This window comes from Colias eurytheme, chromosome 16 (assembly GCF_061535395.1).
Source record: "Colias eurytheme isolate Ceu_HAF_F1 chromosome 16, ilColEury1 Martin Lab GWU primary, whole genome shotgun sequence".
In the NCBI taxonomy this organism is placed as follows: Eukaryota; Metazoa; Arthropoda; class Insecta; order Lepidoptera; family Pieridae; genus Colias; species Colias eurytheme.
Window position 1 is genome coordinate 5,096,285 of NC_142995.1, and position 22,506 is coordinate 5,118,790.

The 22,506-nt window shown below is 31.0% G+C and overlaps 2 protein-coding genes and 2 non-coding genes across 7 annotated transcripts in view; 3 read left to right on the forward strand and 1 right to left on the reverse strand.

The window, feature by feature from the left end:
* Positions 1-11,534, forward strand: part of LOC149901760 (uncharacterized) — a 55,742-nt gene extending 44,208 nt beyond the window's left edge. For both annotated transcript variants that reach the window (XM_090110687.1, XM_090110688.1), the window contains exons 5-10: positions 544-677; positions 7,469-7,613; positions 7,877-8,136; positions 8,228-8,356; positions 8,427-8,711; positions 8,799-11,534. In XM_090110687.1, coding sequence (XP_089966813.1) covers positions 544-677; positions 7,469-7,613; positions 7,877-8,136; positions 8,228-8,356; positions 8,427-8,711; positions 8,799-11,114 — 3,269 coding nt within the window. In that variant the 3' untranslated portion in view covers positions 11,115-11,534. The remainder of the gene's footprint in view (positions 1-543; positions 678-7,468; positions 7,614-7,876; positions 8,137-8,227; positions 8,357-8,426; positions 8,712-8,798) is intronic.
* Positions 11,535-12,948: 1,414 nt separating this feature from the next.
* Positions 12,949-13,022, reverse strand: TRNAI-AAU (transfer RNA isoleucine (anticodon AAU)). The gene has a single exon. It is a non-coding gene; the product is annotated as a tRNA-Ile (tRNA).
* A 3,014-nt stretch (positions 13,023-16,036) lies between these two features.
* Positions 16,037-16,118, forward strand: TRNAL-AAG (transfer RNA leucine (anticodon AAG)). Its single transcript has one exon. It is a non-coding gene; the product is annotated as a tRNA-Leu (tRNA).
* A 993-nt stretch (positions 16,119-17,111) lies between these two features.
* Positions 17,112-22,506, forward strand: part of sha (shavenoid) — a 61,009-nt gene continuing 55,614 nt past the window's right edge. For all 3 annotated transcript variants that reach the window (XM_090110689.1, XM_090110691.1, XM_090110692.1), the window contains exon 1: positions 17,112-17,424. The gene's annotated coding sequence lies outside the window, so the exon portion shown is untranslated. The remainder of the gene's footprint in view (positions 17,425-22,506) is intronic.

Consider the following 22,506-nt stretch of genomic DNA (forward strand, 5'->3'; position numbering starts at 1 on the left):
ATTTTTACATATTATATGGAGATATTCACCTGATGTCAAAAATTATTAAAAGCAATTAAATACAGACTACAGAGATACGTACGAGCCTTAGGATCTTATGTACTGTACCTAATGTATAAAGAAACAAAAATAAAAAAAATCTCTTTCTCTTAGGTACTTTATCGTGACGTTATTATTGTTTCGAAATTAATGCATGTTTTCGAAGATTAAACTTGTTCAAACATCAATTAGCGCTTTATTCTGTGCGTATTGTCAAATAGGCAATAAATGGATTCTACTTTTAATCATTTATTCATATTTGGATAGAATATAATTAAAAACCCAATTTTAGTCAGAATTTTCAAACATTTGATTATTCGTTTATGAGTTAGGTAGTCAGATGCGGATATTTTCATGTCAATCAAAAAAAAACTGCTATAGAAAAGTCTTTTACTTTCCTATAGCAGTTTTTTTTTGTAAATGTACTAAATGTACAATAACCTAATGTACAGCTAATACTACTTTTCTAAACACGCAATAAATATTCAAATATTAATTTCATAGATGTGGAAGACGCAGTATGCGCAGTGACGAGCGCACAATACCTTTCATCATCAGGGTGGGTCACCTTACGAGATCTGGTAGACAATGATGTGCCGTTTGGATTATATCGGGATGAAGGCAGCACTTATTTACAGGTAATTTTAACTCAAACGGTTATTTATAGAATAAGACTTCTTCTAGAAGCACTTTTGAATCGTCATAACATATTCAAAGAACATGTTTGTCAAATAGTGAAATGATGTCCTCGTTGTCTAATTTTGTAATTTTGTTATTGTTGTATAAGAAACCATTATTTTAATTGTCTTTCTTTTATTTCTAATATTTAATTATTTAATTTTTAATTATGAATTTATTGTAACACGCTTTAAATAACTGTAAGCTGTATCTCATTGTAGTAATAATTGTACACATTTTGTTGGGTTGCGATATGCTCCCGAAATTGATATGTCGCCTATGGGTCCGGCAAGATCGTGACCTGTTGTGTGTATTTAATTTTAATAAATAAATAAATAACAAAGTTTACCACACCGATTCGGAAAGCAGTTTCTACGGAGAAGAACCGACAAGAAATCCCGTAGTTGCTCGAATTTTTTTTCAGTTTAAACATGACGTTTTCATAATCAGTCCTTGTATTTGGTATTTGTTCTGATCTGTTTTCGGTTTCTTTATTGATTTCATCTTTTAAAAAAAATATTAATATAACAGGGATTACCTAATTAACATTTGTGTTATGTGTGTTCTTATGTCTGACCATATGAATAGAAAAATAAATTTAAAATATATTGACGTAAAAGCTTTTTGTTCAATCAAATGAAAAAATACACTTTTAGCAGAGTTCGCAAAATTAGCAGTAAAGAGTACTTATCCACACATAGTTACATAAAGAATGGCTTCGGAAATTTCTTCTTACCTCTAGTTTAATTCGGAGAAGTCGAAATTTACATTAATAGATGCCGTTAGAAATAATTACCTCATAAGACAATACATTATTAGATATATCTTTATCTAATGAATAACTCATAGGTAGTAGGTAGTAGGTAGGTACCTACTTCATCATTCAACAAATAACATCTCAGTTCAAAAAGATTTGAACAAGAGTCATTCACTTTTTTCGTATTAATTTGTCTACACTTCTACACTATAATATTAAAAAGAGGAAAACTTTGTTTGTTTGTTTGATTGTTAAATGAATAGGCTCATAAACTACTGGACCGATTTTAAAAATTCTTTCACCATTCGAAAGCTACATTATCCACGAGTAACATAGGCTAGGTTTTATCCCGGAAAGCTAGTATTTAATAATTGTCATTTCCAAAGAACACTTACCATACTTGGGTGGTAAATGTACGTAGGAAATGTTTTACTTACTTAATTGAGGTAAAATTAATTATTTAACATTAACCGCCCAAGTAGATTTAACAAATATCGAATATTTTCTGATACCGGGCCAATGTTATCAAAATGATCCACTTATTATCACATATTTATTGAAAGTCTTATCAAAAATAGGTAATTAAGGTATAGCAGTTATAAAATTTTGGATATAAACTTACATAAACAAAGATTTTATCGGAGCAGGTACGAATATAATAAAGTGAAGCAATAATAAGACGGGCATTTACAAGGATTTGATTTGAACTGGATGTGACATTTTGCTTTTTTATATCCAGAGGGCGATATCTCGCGATATAAGTACGTTTAATTTGAATAAAAAAAAAAATAAAAAAAAAAAAAAAATCGTTTATTTAGTACTAAGTAATACATAACACAATACAATTTGAACTCGACGATCGCCTCAACTAGGTATAAACCTGTGCTAGAGGCGACCGACGCCTTCCACACAAGACATAGCCAGTATAGTACTGCACAAAAAATGAATAACTAAATTAATAAATATTATAAATTACAAAATACATAAAGAAACAAAGGCCGGAATTAGAAACAAGGTACGTATTAAATAAAATATCAGGAATAATATGATATATTTAATTTTCATTAAAGCGGATAACCGTAATTTAAAATATTATGTACTTACCTAAACAACAAAATAATAAGAGACAGGGTATATTTAAATCATTGTTTACGATATAAAGTATGTCTACGCTCTAAAGTAGGTAATATTTTATGATGATAAAAGTTTTCTTCACTTCTAATCCTATGTCCATTATTTTAATTACGTCGTTAAATAAATAAATATTCTCTATAAACGATTATATTATAATTTATAATCGTTTTATTTTGTGGTGTGTACCGTTCGCAAACAGAATCTGCCACATCCAGTATTTTTTTCTTGAATTTCGAGACACGGACTATTTCAAATCCATAACGTATGCGGTCTCGTAAAATTTTTATCTCATCGGGAGCAAATACCGGTCCATTTGACGCAACACAATAATATTGAGATTGCTCGGTTTTTAAGACAAAGCGTTTTACCGTGGTGGTCCTTACCTTAGTTAGTATCAAAATATTAAATAAATTTTTAAATGTTGTTTCAAGAAAATCTCTTAAAATATTACATGTGTTATGAGTTTCATTCCAAATTAAGTTAACTTCATATTTAAGGATTTTGTCCATTTTCAAGTAAGAAGTAACTTCCGAAACGATTCAGCTGAAATTTGCTTTTGAAATAGTATATATACGTATACTTACGACCAATATAAAACCGAGACACAAATAATTTTATTATAATATTACAACCTGCGATTTTAAAAACGATTCTATAATAATTAATAGGTAATATAATATAGTAATAATGTTTTTCAATTGATTCCAAGTATGTATTTAATTTTCGATAGGTTTTCCGCAAAACTGTTAATTTTTAATGTTTTAATCGGATCCACATATTTATGAAACATAAACACTTATCACGCTGCGTTTATGTGCAATAAAAATACACATAAAATTTTCATATTCAATTATTTCATTATGTATTTATTGTAAAAGATAAGTATTTAAAGCTTCATTTGATGTTTAAATGTAATGACAAAATTAACTTACTACGATATGATGCGCCGACCAAGATTGGGAAAATACATAACAATACTAAAATACGTTACCACTTTAGAACTAATCGTCGACATTCATCCATTATTACTTATCAAATCTTTTGAATTTTTATAATATTTAAATCTTTACCTAAACTTGCAAATAAAAAGCTATGGCATTTTACTACTTGCGCTTAGGTACCTAAAAAGCCGAGAATCGTTGTTAACATCCCTCTGTTTGAAATAATCAAAAACCATACCTAAATAATTTACTACATTTACCTATTATAGACCTAAATCTGAATCCTATTCACTGAAAAGCTGTGCTTTCAATTAATAAAAATAATATCTACCGTAATAAAAAACTTGCCTAAAGTTTTTGGGCCATAAAAAGTCGTAAAAAAGACTAATATTGATTTCTAGTCAAGACGTGAAAAGGTTTTTTTTGGTCAACTTCAATAATAATACACATAAAATTTAAAATAAACTAAATGACAATAAAAAGGTAAAAAAACTACAACTCAATGGTACTTGACTGATTGCTGAGCATTCGTGTTTTAACAACGGTAAAAAACATAGCGACGGAACTTAAATAAATATGTGATAATTTATTTAATACATAATATAATATTTATTGTTATTCATAATATATCTTTACCGCGCTCGTGCTGGCTTGAAATATAATTTTAGTTTGTTATTGTATGTGGTGTAAAAACTCTCTCATTTAGTTATGTTTATAAACGACACAGTAAGACATGCTTTCTGTTAAGCGTTTGAATTTTGTGTTAAAATAAATAAATCATATTTATTATTTACTCACATAATACGCGCGTAAATTAAATCGATATTCTTAGTATTAAAACTTTGATTCGTTAGCTCTCTACTCTCTTTATATAGCTCTACATCGCATATTATGTAAATAATTATATCCTTACAGTTTTATTTTATATTTGGTAGGTATATTTTATTCCGATTTGCACAGCATGGTAATCCCCCTGGATGAAGATCAAGGATCAAGAAAAGTAATTTTTAAATAAATTGATGACTGAATAATATACCGTCTAATATTCAGTCATCAATTTATTTAAAAATTACTTTTCTTGAACTGATAATTACATTCAAAGTCCCCCATACCTCGCGCTTACTGACATCTTCAAAGACCTGTATTTTGAAAACTAAGCTTCTAAATGCAAAATTTTTTCGTATACATACCGAGGATATATACAGGTGTAACATACTAAAATATAACCGAAATCTGAAACCTGACCCTGAAATCTGTGTCCGCTTGGCGTGAAATGCCCCATATATTTTTACTTGAATTATTTTGGGAATTATGAAAATTAATAACAAGACGTCTAAGTTTACAGAATAGCAGACAAGGGCGTTGTGACAAAACTTTAATCTCTGGGCCTCTAGACAAGTGGCAGAAACGCTAGAGAATAGAATCCGCTATTGATACTAATTGATATAAGCTTTGACGTTTTGCTAATGTTTCGGTCACACTACCAAGGACGACGACGACCACGGCCAAAATTCCCATCCAGCCGAAATTTGGTAAAATTATTAAAAACAATCTATACTTAATATTAAAGCTGAAGAGTTTGTTTTTTTGTTTGAACGCGCTAATCTCGGGAACTACTGGTCCGATTTGAAAAATTATTTCGGTGCTAAATAGCCCACTTCTTTGGCAAGATTATAAGATACCAAAATCGTTGAATTACTCCATGACGTTACGGTATTGTTATGATGCGACCTTGAAATTTTACTCTCAACGCGCCTAAAGAAAATCCACTTAAAAAATATTTTAAAATTTCCCGACCTTCTGTTACTAGGAAAATTTTTTTCCTAAAAGTCAATAAATAATATATAGGTTTTTCGTGATTTTTACCGAAACGGTAAGTTTCATCATATAACCACTTTTATATGACAGATTTAGAAGAATCAATACATTATTTTCCTAAGATGTAGCTTCCTACCATTTTCTAAGATATAACGATTTATAAACTCATCCCATCCTTATAATATGCACACGTTTCTTAAATCACTTCACACCTAAATGATTTTATGATAAAACTTATCGTTTCAGTATAAATCGCGAAATCACCTATTTTATTTTTTTTTATTAATTATAACCTGGAATATGTTTTTTAATTCACGTACCGGAATGACAGTTAATTTTGTATTTTATTTTTAGTAATCCTTTGAACAATTTTACTAATTTTCTGCTGGATATGAAATTTTGTAGTTTTAAAGGTCCTAGAATTTAGTGAACTCTGTTCACACCGGACCATTTCTATACGAATAGATGACAAGCGTTTTGACTTTTGCCATTTGCCTAGGCTCCCTAGGCCTTGAATAAATTATGTCAATACCGCACGCAATAATTTTGATCAATATGAAACGGCTACGAAAGAAAAAATCCAGATGCTAATTAAAAAGATAAATTTGAAAAAGAGAAAGGTAATTTGAAAAAGTAATTCTTAAAATATTTCTTAAAAAATAAGGAAAAAAAGTGTCCTCAAAAGACCATATATACAAGATTGGTCAGAAGTAACTTTTTTGTAAAATGTATAAAAAAATGGAGCAAAAATTTTACATAGAAATTTTCTCGTTTCTTATTACTTCTTTAAGTTTCAATTTAGGGCAAAAACATATATAATTGTGGGAAAAAATTTGTATACCTAGTTTGATTTTGCACGACTCATGATGCTTCGCATCAGAGAGTGCTTTACGATCGAAAAATTTTTTTCGCCTCATTTTTGCAGCTATTCTTATTAATATAGCCTTGTTAGTTCACGGAATCAAGATATTTTGCATACTATTGTCGAGATAATTTAATGGAGATTAATCCCATACTTTTTAAAAATTGATTTACTTCAATAGAATTGGAAAAAAACACCGAAATAGGTCAAAAAATTTTCCTGTCCGTCATGTGTGAAACCTGAAAACACTATAACTTGTGAAAAAATCCATCATTTTAGTTAAATTTTTTTTTAAATATTCTAATCGACGATTGTAGGTCACTGAATGCAAATGATTAATTAATTCAGTGTCGTTTAATTGCAATTAATAAAAAACGAAAACTACAAGACTGTATATCTATATATATTTTTTTATTTTTATTTCATAATTAAATGAGCATTATGAGTCGTGCACTTTTGGATTTTCCAAATTTAATCTTTATATTTCAAAGGGCCCCCAATTCTTGTGTGCCCAAGGGCCCCGGCATAGTCTAAGACGGCCCTGTTCATACTATGTTTCGTCGTCCTTTGTTTTTTTACCAATTTGATATTTGATATGCTAAAGTATGATTATAGCAATCGCCTTCGGTTTTATAGCAAACATTTAGTTGCTGATCTCGTGTAAATATCAGAGATGTTATCTTACAAGCGGTTTTATCAAACGTAAGTCAACTATCGCCTGAGATTTCAACGCTCTTAGGTGTTAAATGCGGCGTTCTGATGAATTTGCTGATAAGGCGGCCTCAAAGGAGCAATTTGTTGAACTGTCCAAATACTTAGCATTTAGATTCGTGTATGGATAAGAGAATGATCGATTTAACACCGTTTTGAAGAGTAATGTGGACGAAATATGAAAAGGATTTGGATGTAACTTGATTTTTTAAATTATTTATAGTGTCATAATTAGATTTATACTTATCTTAAATATCGTGGTTACGATAAAAATATTTTTTTGTACCTATGCCAAACGATGAACTGTAAAATGAACTAGTATTCATTTTTATTTTAAATATAATTTTTATTTCATTTAAAATCTTTGGACCACTAATTTAAATAACATTTACAAAACACGCAACTTTCCAAATTCTCAAATTACAAACAACAAACAAAAATACTTTATTGTGCACTAAAATTTACATATTTTTCATCAAATATTCCGTTTACATCATATTCTTTAGTTAAGTTTATCTTTTTCTCCAGTGGAAAGGTTCAACAAATCTCCACGCACGGCTAGAAGGCAGGCTGGTGGCAGCCCACGTGCTATGTTCAGCGCCGCCGCCGGCACGGCTTGCAACTTCTTGCGCGGCGTTCCGAGTCGCGGGGGCCACTCATAATGCTCTTCTGGGTGAGTTTATATAAGGAACATACATAAATAACATTAATAAACACCTAAATATATGATGATTTTATATAAAAAAAGTAAAATTAGATGTTATCTGAAGAAAGATTGGGTTTCGACTGTGCCGCCTTAAATATTCAAAACTTTATCTTTCAGCTTCGAGAAAATTGCAGTAATTATTTTTTTTTGTGAATTTCTTAAATTGTTTCATGTGTTATCGAGGTTAGAAAACAGAAATGGCACAACTATAAAATATTTCATAATTCCAGATGTAAGATCAATACCATTCCACGCTGGGGAGACAGTCACAACCGAGTCAGCAACACAAGCTCACGGTTTAAGTGTCCTAGAATCTCTAGCCATTGGAGTGTGCGTGCTAATGTTAGTCTTTATATACGCTGCTGGTATTATATTCTACATACATTACAAGCAGAAACAAAAGAAAAAGCCTAACGATCCAGAAATGAACCATTCCAATACCAGTGAAAATGATTCCACTTTAGACTCGAGAATTAACATGGATAGTATGGTTAGTAACAATAACTATGATCAGTATCTTTGATTATCTATATCTTTGATTTACAGTGTCAGTTAAAATAATAAAACTATTTTATTAACAGAGACTCAAAACAAACCCACTGATGAAATTGGATAATATGAGAAATGATTACATGAATGACGCGGGTTTGTCCGATGTTAGTGAACAAACTGAAGATACCCTTGAGTCATCTCCATCACAGTATCATAAGGCAAGAATTACTTTTCTCCAATATTTTATATGTGTATATTGTTCCATGCTCACCATTATTCTAATTCCAGGAAAGAAACTCCAGTATTGTGTCTGCAGTAGTTCATACGAAAAGGAAGAAACCAGTCAGACCAGCAATAAGAGCAACTTCAACACCTGAAAGATTGAATGAACGGTTACAAAGGAGGTCTGCTTCTCCTGAAATGGAAAAAGCGCCCCATTCAGATGTCTCCATCTTGCACTGCAGTATAGAGAATAATGTAGTTGAAAATGTTCCTAACACACCTGACCAAGCACCGGTTGTAAGACGAAAACTGTATTTCAATCCTGTATTTTTTGAGACTGAACATCTAAAGGTACATAAATAAACTACCTTTTATATATAGGGTTGCTTTATTTTTACAAGGCGTAAAACTAAAAATGTTTAATTAATTTTGTTCTAGAATCCTCCACCAGCTGCCATTGACTTTCTAAATAAGCTTCGCGAAGTAATGATAATTGCAAAAGAAAAGATGACATCAAAAAGATTCATACCGAACCTTTCGGATATACCAGAGGAAGAATCATATCACACGATTGACTTGGGATGGGATATACCTTGTGCAAGACGTGGTCGTAGATTTAGTGCCATCAGTCTTAAGAGAGAAAATAGTAGGAGGGCTATTCATTGTGGAGGATGTCCTGGCTGTGACAATAGTGTACAAAAATCATCAACGGGTTTAATTCGATCAAATTCATGCAAAACGTGTGTTAGTGAGGATTACAAACAGAAAATTGTACAAAAATGGTTAGAAGATGTACCAACTCCACCCGCAGCAAATGTCAGACCCGCGAAAATTGCAAAAGTGAGTGGAACTCCCAGAATAACTGAACCAAAAGAAAAAGAGGAAATGAGACTTAATCCAGCTGAGCCATTGCGTGACGAAGATTCTGAGACTTTAATAATCACTGAGTCGATTTTAAAAGAAATAATATATGATAGCGTTGGCAATTCTATCAATAACAATAATTTTAGACAGAAATTAGGACGAGAAATAAATAATAATTATAATGTGGATAATAATGAAATAACAAATGAAAGTAAGGAGAAGAGAATATCTCTAAATCATGCAACAAGACGTGTCCGAAAGAAATTACCGCCACCACCTCCACCACCAGATTCGCAAGTTATTGATAAGCGTGATGAACCTGAACCCGTTTTGCCAGAAGTCAAAAAGAACATGGAAGCTGTTATACGAGAATTAAATAAATGCCACCGACCCGAATCAGAAAACTTTAATAATATTGAAACAGAAAATCCACCTAAAATTATCATACCTGTAGTAGCAGCAGATTCAGAATTCTATAACGATACTAATAAGTTTTCAGAAACGCACAAAAAAGAGTTTTATTTACAAAGAGATGTTGATATTGACTATGATAGTTTAGAAAGGACAGTTAATAAACAGAGAAGATTATCTTTAGACTTTCCTTCAGATTTACCTGATAACGATGAGATTCCATATCAACAAAACCTAAAAACATGTCGTGAAAGATTATCTCGCAGTTGGAGAGATTTAAAAAATGCAATAGATACAAACTTTTCTTCATTGCAGCATTTGTCTGTAGAATCTCCGGAATCCAAGAATAATCTTTATACTAAAGACATATTTGTTCACAGTGATGATACAATTTATAGCGATAGACCAGGTCCCTTAACTATTGAAGTACGCGGATCTCCTATAGAAGAAAGAAAGCCAGAGATTGAAGATTTTGATCCTGATACTCTGGATCGAAAACCAAAGAAATCTGTTGAGACAAATGAAAATAAAAAGTGTGTCGAAAAAATATTGCTGAAATCTGGTGGCAGTTTTAAAAGCAAGGCAAATTTACCGGAAAAGCCAAAAGAAAAGACGCCACCTGAAGCAGCATTTACCCGAAAAATAGGTAGCTTAAGACAAATTTACGAAGCTAAGAACAGAGCTCAAGGAAACAAAATAGAATCTTTTTATGAACGACGAGGTAGTGTAGAACTAGCGGGTTATTCAAAAAATGTAGATCAATCCCAAAGAAAAGAAAGCAATGAACCAATGTCTCCGACAAATTCAAGGTTGCATATCGCAGATAATAAATCTAAAACAAGTTCCACACGCAACAGTCCACAGAGCGAACGACGAAGGTCATCTGAAGAAAGGGACCGATTTTCATCTCAATCTCGATCTGACAATCTGAACCCTCGCAAATCCGTTAGACATTCAGATCGACCTCGAACTCGCAGAGATTTAAAGAAACTGAGCAAGACTGAAGATTCAGGATACCTAAGTACAGATTCAAATGAATCGAAACGTCGAGCTAGATATCTCTTGCAAATAAAACCAAAATTGATCACACCAGATGTGATTGCTAAACCAGTACCTGCATTGAGCAAAGGTCTCCAAATAGAATCTGATACAGATGAACTGGAGTCCTTATGTGATGGTAGAAGTGAATCGGGAGGTGAAAGCGTAGAAACAGACTCAGTTTTCTTTGGAAATTATAACGATTCCAAGAGAATGTATGAAGAACTCGCATTGGAGGATGCTAAAAGGGACAAATTGACGCGAAGTCAAGAACAAATAGACTCTGGTTTTGTTGGTGAAACAAATTTAATATTAAGTGGTGATAGTGATTCAGAACACAAAAGTGTCATATCGATAGTGACTGGCAGAGACGGTAGAGCATCTGCCTCGTCAGTTTCTAAATTAGAAGATACGCCATATCGTAAATCTGTAGAATGTTAGTTATTGTAAATAAACTGTTATAAAAAGACTTCATAATTTATGAGGTAATTGTAAATATTGTGGTAAGAAATGTATGAAATTAAAAAATAGTTTTAGCCACCGATTTTTACCTCAATAAGGAATAAGTGTTTGTACAGATTTTATTTCTTTATGAATTTTATTGAACTGTTATTTAACGAGAAACTTGTAAATATTGTGTTTTATACTATTTAATAGGATATACATATACGAGTAGCCAAATATTGAAAGATTACTAGTTTTATTTTAATGTATATTAAAACTGTAATGGAATCATATTTTGTAGTAAATATTACTTTCCCTTGTTTATTTCTTCCGTTGTAAAAAGACATGCTACAAAAGACACGATTTTATAAACTTAGACAATAAAAATTAGAGTAATTCTTTTATCTAAGCGATGAAATCGTACCCCTCGTTTTCACCAAGAAACAAGTTAAATACTAGTTTGATACAAAACTTGTAGAATACTTTTCAAAACATAATTATTTATTTTACACATGTATTGAGACTGTCTCAAACATTCTTTCGTTCACACTTTGTAGCCAACAAGTATTTATACAAGTATAAAACACATTTGCGTTTACACTGAAGTCTGTGACATGGTAGAACTGGTCTGATCCATTGATAGCGTTCTCACCTACAAAACACAGTCGTGGTTTAGATAAGTATTGTTTATTTTATTGCAATTTCTGTATAATACTAGTAACAAACAAGTTTTAAACTTTATCCATGTTTGTTGGATAAAGTTTTCAACATACATACATATCACAAGTTTTTTTAAAATAGAAATTATAAAAGTAGGTACGACTGAATTTGTCTCGAATTCTACAAGTATTGCTACAACAAAAACAAGAGATCATAAACATGTAGGCAACTTAGATCAGGCAACTAGAAGTTTTCAACCAACAAGTTTCATATAAGTTATCCTACATGTATCAAATTTTGTATACAACATTTTTTACACATGTCTATGAGAAACGAAAAAATTGCATCAAATTTGTAAAATACATGTATTATACTTTGGTGAAAACGAGGGGTTAAGAATACATGTATGTAACATAGAACATATTTATCATAAATTAATAAACTAGGATTGGACTGAGTGTTTCTATTTAATGTTGACATAGCTAATTTTTGTAAATAATATTTAATAGTAACTATCGATGATATAATAATGATTTGTAAATTTTTATTAACCGGCCGGTTGTGCAATTAATACATAATTATATTTAGCTTTCAGCAATTGGAATTAACTGAAATTGAATAGAGGCTAAATTATTGTAATTTTATATGAAAGAAGTAATATTTAATAGACGCATTGCGAAGTATTCATAGTTTAAGCTCAAAAATAGTTTTAATATTGTATTATAATTTATAATAAGTATAGGATGTACCTAATAAACTTTTATAGTAATAAGCTGTGTTTTATTGTTGTCATTTAAGGCTATTTGACACCTACAATTACGTTTAATCAACACAGGATTGTTTATGTGTTTTACTTATTTAAATCTTGATGGAACGTATTATTCACTCGTCCATTTTGTTTTAGAGCCGATTTTTCAATGCTTGGATAAAACTTATCCATCCAATAAATAATTACACGATAATATTAAAATGTCACGTAAACTGTCAAATACGGGCAATTAGAATACGTTTTTAAAATGGTAGTTTTATACATTATTCGACGAATAAGTTTTATCCAAGCATTGAAAAATCGGCCCTTAATAAAATGTCTTTATAGACATCATTATTCGATGTTTTAAGTCAATTCTTAGTGACTCTACATGCCGTAACTAAATGTATTAAAAAATATTTATGGCCCATGAGGGGATCGAACCCGCGACCTTCGCGTTATTAGCACGACGCTCTAACCAACTGAGCTAATGGGCCGTTGGCAAAATCTTCGAAATAATACTACAATTATATATTGGAGAGTACTTATATATAATTATACATAATGTAGAGATAAGTGATAACAAAATACGTGTATCGGTATATTTAAAAAAAAGATTGGTCAAACGTCTGTGCAGTAGATAAAAAATCTTAATAATTTTGATTAATATTAAAAAGAGGAATATCTCGTTCTTAATTCATGTGTAATGAAAAACATAGGTACCTTCTTTTAAAAATTCTGTCACAATCAGGGCTACGTTATTAGATATTTCTGATTTACTGTATACAGTAAATCAGAAATAGACTAAGGGCCATATTAATAAAAAGGTAGAGTAATCAGAAGACTTTGCTCTACGTATCTTTCTCTTTTATCGAAGAAATTGAGTCTCTCGATTACAAATATAACATTTTCAAGAAGCTTGAAACACTTTAAAAATACATAAGAATAACTACCGAAAATTAATATTATTTAGCTAATAAAATCCAGACTGAATTCAGTGGGCGTTCAACGAGTACTAGAGTCTTGACTTCACCCACGCTATGTGAATCCCCGATTCGTATTGACTGTAAAAACTTTTTAAGTCTATAATTAGGTAAAGTATTTTAAAAAATATAAACATTTTTATGTATTTAGAACTTGATAATAAATGGCATTATTACAAAACTCCTTTAATTAAACATAATAAAAATTGGTGAAAAACTGTCATCTCAAGTGAACTAATTTATGTGGAAAAACTGAAATTAACATTATACTCGTCTTCGGAGCTGAATTCAAAAATATATTTTATATGCACATGGACGTATAAAAAAAGACGGACGCCGTATTACGAACAAACAACGTGAAGCCACCATAGTAAGCTAGCGATCGTGTAAAGACAATAAACACGCACACACTCTCACCATAGTAAGCTAGTCGGCCGCCATTACGTCGTGAACTACCGACTGATTAACTGCGTCACTGTTTCAAAAAAAATATTTAAAATGCCGTCTTGTGTGGTTAAATGGTGTCGCAACAGTACAATTTTAAATAACAAAACACAAGGGATTACATTCCACAGGGAAGCAAGTTATTTCTTTTATGTTTTAATGACAAAATTATTACGGCAAAATTTATAGAAAAAAATACAGCCGCCATTGACATCAACACAACTGTTGCCATGGCAACATGGCACACACACAAGGATGTTTCGCCGCCATTACTAGGCTTCACTCAATGTTTAGGCGATATACCGTCCGTCTTTTTTTATACGTCCATGTATATGCATATAAAAAAAAAGTTTTTTTAAAACTTGAATTAAAAATTATTTAAAAAACAGTTTACTTACCTTTAATTGTTTTACCTTTTTTATTTTATGAAACTGTGATAATATAAGTAAAGAAACTCTGGTGTTGTTTAAATATTGACGAACTTGGCGGAGAGTAGGTACTTGAGTTTTTTAAACACTCATTTTTTTAAAGATTCGTAACGAAATATTTTTCTGTTCCTAGGCGACAATGATTATGATGACAGTTGTACATGCGTACTTTTTTGCTCTTGCATCTATTTTTTATAGTAATCGGAATAAAAAATAATAATATGTAAGTAAGTAATTTAAAATCTATAATCACCGAGAAACATGACTTACGTCACACTTACGTCGTCACTTTGCGCTACATGATTTATTCGACTGCAAGTGTTTCATAAATATATTAGTGGGTTTTCGTTTTATTATTCTTGAATATAAATTAAATTGATCTTCACTCAGTGAAGAGGAATTCGATGCGTATTCCAACAATAGAACCGCGTGAATCGTGATGCAAGGATATTATTATTAGAACAATACAAGTTTCATTCAAAACTAGCGGTCCGCCCCGGCTTCGCCCGTGGTACATATTTACGTTTTCTCTACATAAAAACCATCCTCGTACTTCAAGGAATATAATAAAAAAAGAATTATCGAAATCGGTTCAGCCGTTATCGAGTTATGCGCTTACCAACACATTTTGCGATTCATTTTTATATATAAAAAGAAGAAGAAGAAGAAGAAGATTAGATGTTTAGAGCATTTAGGACTTGCTGCCTGACATAAACATGTCGGCATAACCTTTTCGGCTCAAGTGCTCATCATAAAATACTTATATTTTATTTGTAGCTATCTATTTATATACCCCGGTTGGTACGAGGAGCAACTATTCCAGCTGTATTTTATATAAATACTAGCTTTCCGCCCGCGGCTTCGCCCGCGTTTTAAAGAAAAACCCGCATATTTCCCGTTACCGTGGGATTTACGGGATAAAACCTATCCTATGTGTTAATCCAAGTTACCCTCTATATGTGTGCTAAATTTCTTTGTAATCGGTTCAATATCGTGTAGAATTTGCGTGAAAGAGTAACAAACACACACACACTCACAAACTTTCACAATTTTTATATTGATAGGATAGGATAGAATATAGGTATCTGTTCGTTGTACAGTAGTGAAGTTCAAACATTGTAATCGACGTTACAACGTACAATTACAGTAGCAGGTCTCATTCAACAGCTATTGCTGTAATTTCCTCCACAGAATATACACCGTCCATTTATGCGGTTTTTAATAATCGGAGCCTGAATTGTATGAAATTATATAACTTATTACTATTTTATGTTCATTTCAGTGTATAATTACAACTGTAATTATAAAATTTTTTAATAATGAAAATTCAAACGAAGTTAAAGAAAAAATCGATAAAAATGGGATGCTTCTTTAAGTGAATAGGTACTTTTTTTTTAGAAAAGGTATATTATATAAAGGTTTTGCAAAAGTTCAGTCACTATATAAAAAAGATTAGGTATATTTTAATTTTTAATTATTGAAATTTGAATTTCGGTGAGTATAAAACATATTTCATACAAATTGGTACCCATAGTAAAAAAACTGTATATTTTGTTTCTTCAAAATGCTTTGGTTGGTAATTTACATATTTTTGTTTTAAATAGGTTAAAAAAATGTGCACAGATACCAAAACACAATTTCGACACGTCTATCACAGGTAGCGTGGCCGAGCGGTCTAAGGCGCTGGTTTAAGGCACCAGTCTCTTCGGAGGCGTGGGTTCGAATCCCACCGCTGCCATAAAACTTTTTTTATTTTAAATATACACTTAATTATTAAGTTTTAAATTATTGTTCTTTCAAATTTAAACAAATTCAACTTCTTTTATAAGTTTTTATTTATTTCTCACTTATTAATCTTCCGAATAAAATTTCTAATCATACGGTCAATGTACAATTTCTAGATAGGCAGTTAGTGTACATTTTATTGCTTGCATCTTTGAATACAACTAATAAACTGTCAAATACAATCAAGTACTTTTACATAAATTATCTCTGACATATCTACTAACTACTGTATTGATAACAAAATAAGCTAATCAAAGTTCTGTTTAAAATCAACACTGGGACGTCAATCATTATCAAATCTCGAGTTGTATTGGCATTCCTCAGTCCCTGAATAGCTGGTAAATCATGCTAGTAAATAGTAACATCAAAGGGTAACATAGAGTTTATTTTTACTATATTTTTTTTTCTTTATTAGATGATTGCATTTGAAAAGAAATGTCTACAAAGCCATTAGTTAGGTGCTTTTGTGAACAAATCGTTCGTATAAGATTAATATTAATACAACTTACTACTTACATGATTTTTTTTTTGTTTCATGGGTCTACAACTCTATTAAACATTTTCATAAAAATTACTGGAAAAAATACTGATTGTGCGTTATCTGCATGAAAATAACTAAGCATCTAATTCCTAAAACCTTTGAATATAATGGTTTAATTATAGTTTATCTTTTAATTTTACTCTAATGAATTTTGAATACGTAGTAGAACTTATTAAAAATATTATAAAAAATCATTTATGACAACAAATATAAATATGTATAGAAGATATAGAAGTATACGAAATATGAACTTAAAAATATTTTACAATAATTATAATTTCATCAAGAAAAAACTCAAATGATTATAATCCGCGCGGGAGATAAAAGCGCGGATATTGTTCCATTTTAAAACGCGTGTCATAAATTGATTAGAATGTAAACGCATCCCCGTGCGATACAGTCAAGTGCAGATTGGGCCGACAGGTGCCATTTATCCGACACGCGCGGTAGAGTCGAGTCAACTCGTGTATGCCTCGCGAATATAATCTGTGCAAGATAAAATGAACCACGTTTTCCCGCGGTTAACGTACGCGCGCGTGAATAATATTTATCATCTGTAATCTCATTTCAAATAGAATTTTCTTTTTATTTTTTATTTTTTTCTATTGTGATCTTTAGTGGATAGGTTTATTGTGAATTTATATGATTAACTTAAATGTATACGTTGCGTTTTGCGGCTATTTCAATAAATATAGTGCAAGAATATCTATCAGAATTGGTAAGTAAAAAAAAATGTATGCGTGTACTAGAGTACACACGTAAGAAGTGAAACTTTTTTATGACCTTAAAAATGTCACGAGTATGGCCTAAAGCAAAAATGTCACGCGTATGGCGTAACGCAAAAATGTGACGCGTACGGCGTAACGCAAAAACGTTACACTAAATTTTTGTCCAACCCCCATAAAGAAGTTTCACTTCAAAAAGTTGAGTGTCTTTGAATGCGTAAAGCTATGATTTTTATTCTTAATAGAAAGGAAGGCGAGAGTCGAGACCTTTAATAATAAAAACAACAGGAACAATATTAATTATTAATGTAATATATTAAAAGTAATTTATATGTACATAATATATGAAGTGTTTCGTGTAATTTATATTTCATACATACTTTACTAAATTTAATTTATAATTTATTATTTTTGCACAACAATGTACATTGTTGTACATAATATAATATAATATTGAACATGAAGCGTCTTATAATCATTTAATTTGGTAGGTATTTATAAGTGAGAATATGCGTAAAATTTAGGTACATGTTTATATATTTTCTAGAGTTAACAATTACCACATTTTATACACAATGAATAGTTATGATTTCCAATGAATTAACATAATGTATTTGTAAGGTTTATGAATATATAAGTATTTAATATTTTACTTTCCTACACTTCTACATAATATTCCTAGTAAGAAGCGGCAACTAGTGTATATATTTTTCACAATATAAACAAAAGATCTTCTTATTTTGTAACATAACACACAACACAATTAGATATAATAGGTTAATTACATTATGAGACTTGTGTGATTTTTTTTATAACTTCTAAACATAAAAACAATGTTTTTTCAAATCCATCCATAATCTCTACATTTAATATAGGTCCCTATAATAGGTAATATTGCTTAAAAATACGAAGGCTAAATTAAGTTTAATAGATAGTAAATATCACGCTTAAGTGAAAATAGTATTCCTTTATTATTCATAAATAATTATTCGAATATAAATGACCAGATGAGTGATTAAACTTAAATAGCTTGTAAGTCTAACACGAAGTCCTTTCATCCAGAGTGGATTCTTCTTTCCTTACTCAATTCTTGCTTACTATATCTATATCTACATCGAGTTGCTTGGAAGAAATCGCTCACGAGCGATAAAGCCGCTTTGTACATCTCTATTATAAGCTATCTTAACTATGTAACAAAATTTATTACTGTGTATGCACAATAAAGAGTATTTCATTCATACATTCAACCAAGAAGGCTATTTCTTCGGCAGATATCTGTATCGTATTCTGTGAACTATGAGACCCTATAATATAGTACTAATTATCAGATAATAGCGAGCTGCCCCAGCAGGCGTTGTTTTGTCTTATCGCCCCTTTTTCTTTATTTCTCTCCACAAGAAGCTTCCTTCTGCCATAACAAAAACGTTAAAAAATTAGACGAATGGATCGGCCGTTCTCGAGTTTTACGCTTACTGCTTACATTTGGCGATTCGTTTTTATTACTTACATACATAATAATATATAAATCTGCTTACTCACATAATTAATAGGTAGGTACTTCATTTATTACAAATACGCTAAGGTTTTTCCAAATTGTAAAATATTTGTATAACATCGCATAGGTAGAGCCAAATATTCGTTAAAAAAAATACTGCAAAAGTATGATAAAAGAATGAACTGCCAATGTTTTACTAAATTATTACTACACCTTTATTTTCACCGAACAATAATCTGATGTACATAAATAATGTATAAAAAGAGAGTTGGTAAATTTCAACGCGGATATTGTTCCATTTATTACCATTCATTATGCAATCAAAGAATTTGAACTAATTAACGCATTTGTCTTCTCAATTCAAACATAACATATTCATACTTTCATATTATTATAGTCTAGTACATATTTTTATTGTTCAATTATAAATTTAAATTACTATATTTTAATGATTATATAAAACCACAAACACATTAGAAACTTCGTTATATAATATGAAAGGAATATATAAAGCATATGATGCTTCAATTACGTAGTATGTAGATTCTAGAGTATGAATTATTTAAGGAAAATGTATTATCATTAACATGAAAATAATTTTACTCTATTCTATATTAGTCTATGTCTCTATTCATATTATATCTTATATATAAAATTCTCGTGTCACAATGTTAGTCTGGATACTCCTCCGAAACGGGTGGACCGATTCTCATGAAATTTTCTGTGCATATCGGATAAGTCTGAGAATCGGCCAACATCTATTTTTCATATGTACCACGGGCGAAGCCGGGGCGGACCGCTAGTTAGTCTATAAAAGTCTAGGCTATAGAAGTTAGTAAATTCGTTTATGCACTAGCCTTGTCGTAGGTAATGATTCCAAATAAGCATTTCGGTGTTTAAGAGCCAACAAAAAGAGCGAGATAATTCAATTATAATGTTCAAAAATTAGTTTTATGGAAGACGGAATATAACGGAAAATCTGTCCTATTTCTTACGTTTTGAAATATTCATATATTTTTTTTAATAATTAAGATATGACAAAAAGGGAAACGTAGGAATATGGCTAAAGTTACCATAGATTAATAGTAAAAAATTCATTGCTCTAGTGGCACAATCCAGGGAGGAAAAGTGGCTCTTTTGTTTGCTCTTAAGCCCGGCTTATTTAAATGTAATTTAAAAATCTCATGATGGTCGTTGAAAGAGGAAAGCTGGTACCTTGCAGTGATGGACCTGATAAAGGATAGCTTAATGGTTTGGGCAAAAATTATTTTCAATTGTGACTTGTTAGAGTAAACTTGAATGTACTGCGTACTAGGCTACTAATTGTTCACTTAGCAACAAAGAAAGATATTTGCGTGTAATGTTTTCAGATGTGAAGCTTTCGAGTGTGATAATAAATTCTGTTGCACTGATTAATTTCATTATAAAGTGCGCTTTATCATTTATAAAGTGCATATAGTGTTCAAACTCAAGTAGGTACATGTATAAGAAAGACTTAGAAAACTTCTATATCTCGCATAATTCATGCCTTAATCACTCACATCGACTGAAAGAACTCATTTGTCTCAATTATTATTTATTTCACACACGCAAGCGAAATAATGCAATAGCTTCAAGAAACAATTTTTATGATCTAAGAAAATGTGGTTTTCAAATTTAAATAAGCATTGATTAAATAACAAAGGTTTTTGGGGATGTAGAGCCACGGTAGAGTCATTTAATAAAACTATTTAACTGTTAAATATCAAAGCTTTTTTATTAAAAGCTCTTTTTAATCTTTTAACTATTATTTTAACTTCATGTCTTTTATTCTGAATAGAAAAACAAATGCGAAGTCTTTCATAGAACAATCTCATGACGATGGACTTTTGTTTCATTGGTAATCATAACCTAATATTAGACTGTGATTAGACGGTAATTTTTTGTCTATCATATATTTATTAGTTCTGAATTAACAGTAAAGCAGCAAGCATTTACCTGAGAACCGATAGAAGTTTTTCAAGATATAAAACGATGTGAACGCTTCCGAAGATATTGTTCCGGTCGTTCCCACACAATAAAAAGAGCCCTCGATAATAAGTGCAGATAATTGACGCATACAATATTATATGTACATAATAAGTGATTGTGCATTGTGTTCGAGTGTCGTGACGTATTGATGGGAATCATTTGCCTTGAGAAAAATATGGCTAGTCAGAGAAAAGTTGAGGTGGTAAGGTTGGTTGTATTTCATTGTAGTTGATTTGTTGTTAATCACTTGAGTAGAGGAATGACGGAAGGTTTTATAATTTGACTAGCGGCCCGCCCCGGCTTCGCCCGTGGTACATATGAAAAATAGATGTTGGCCGATTCTCAGACTTACCCGATATGCACAGAAAATTTCATGAGAATCGGTCCACCCGTTTCGGAGGAGTATGCAGACTAACATTGTGACACGAGAATTTTATATATAAGATAGGTATAAAAAGACTTTAAAACTTGAAAGAGAGGCTTTTAAGAATAATCTAAGTAAGAGTATATTTTTCTCTTTAGACTTTAACTACTTAACAATGCTACCGATAATTTTTAAACAACGATCAGATCAGATTATGAGTAGAGTCTATAAGAAAATGAGGGAAGAAAGTTACTATTATTATCTTAGTTTAGTTTTTACATGCTTATAAAACCTGAAATCATTGAAAGTACCTACTTTTCAATCCAAATGGATAAGCAAATTAAATGTTTGCTTGAAATTATTGAAAAGCTATAAGCTAATCGAAATACATATTTATGACTTAAAATAGCTGTTTCTATATCTCCAGCGTTCGGTTTATGTAAACATTAAGTGAGATCATTACAAGATCAATCCGTATTTGATGGTAACGGTGTGAGGTGCCGCCTAAGAGGCGGTACTAGCCGGTGTAACGGTAGGCCGACCTCACCATTGGCTGCTACTGGGCTATTGCGATTTAATGTATTAATTTTAACGTAGATTTTTACTGTTAATTTTTATTACAGTGTAAATTTACAAAAACTGAAAATAATTAAGCAAATCTCTGTGAATTACCGCTCTATTTATAGGTTTTCTAATCCAGTTTATACTCAAAATATATGATCTAGGGAGTTCGCAAATTTTGTATCATAATTATGATTCATAAAGACGTGACATCATTGAAAAAAATATGTTAGAATTCTAATTAAAATGCTTAGTATTTATTTTAATACTTAATGACTCACTCACAGTAGTAAGTTTTTCCCCGAAAGAAATCGGCTAAACTTTTTACAATAAAGCTTTCATATTGTGTAGGTTTTTTATTCTATACGTGTACAGCTTGGAAGGTTTCTATTAATTATGAAGTACTAGCGGTCCACCCCGGCTTCGCCCGTGGTACATATTTCGCAATAAAAAGTGGCCTATGTCCTTTCTCGGGTATCAAAATATCTCTATATGAAATTTCATGCAAATTGGTTCAGTAGTTAAGGCGTGATTGAGTAACAGACAGACAGACAGAGTTACTTTCGCATTTATAATATTAGTATGGATTATAATATAATTAAACTATGTAGTATGTAGATACTTTTATAACAATTCTGTTGCAAA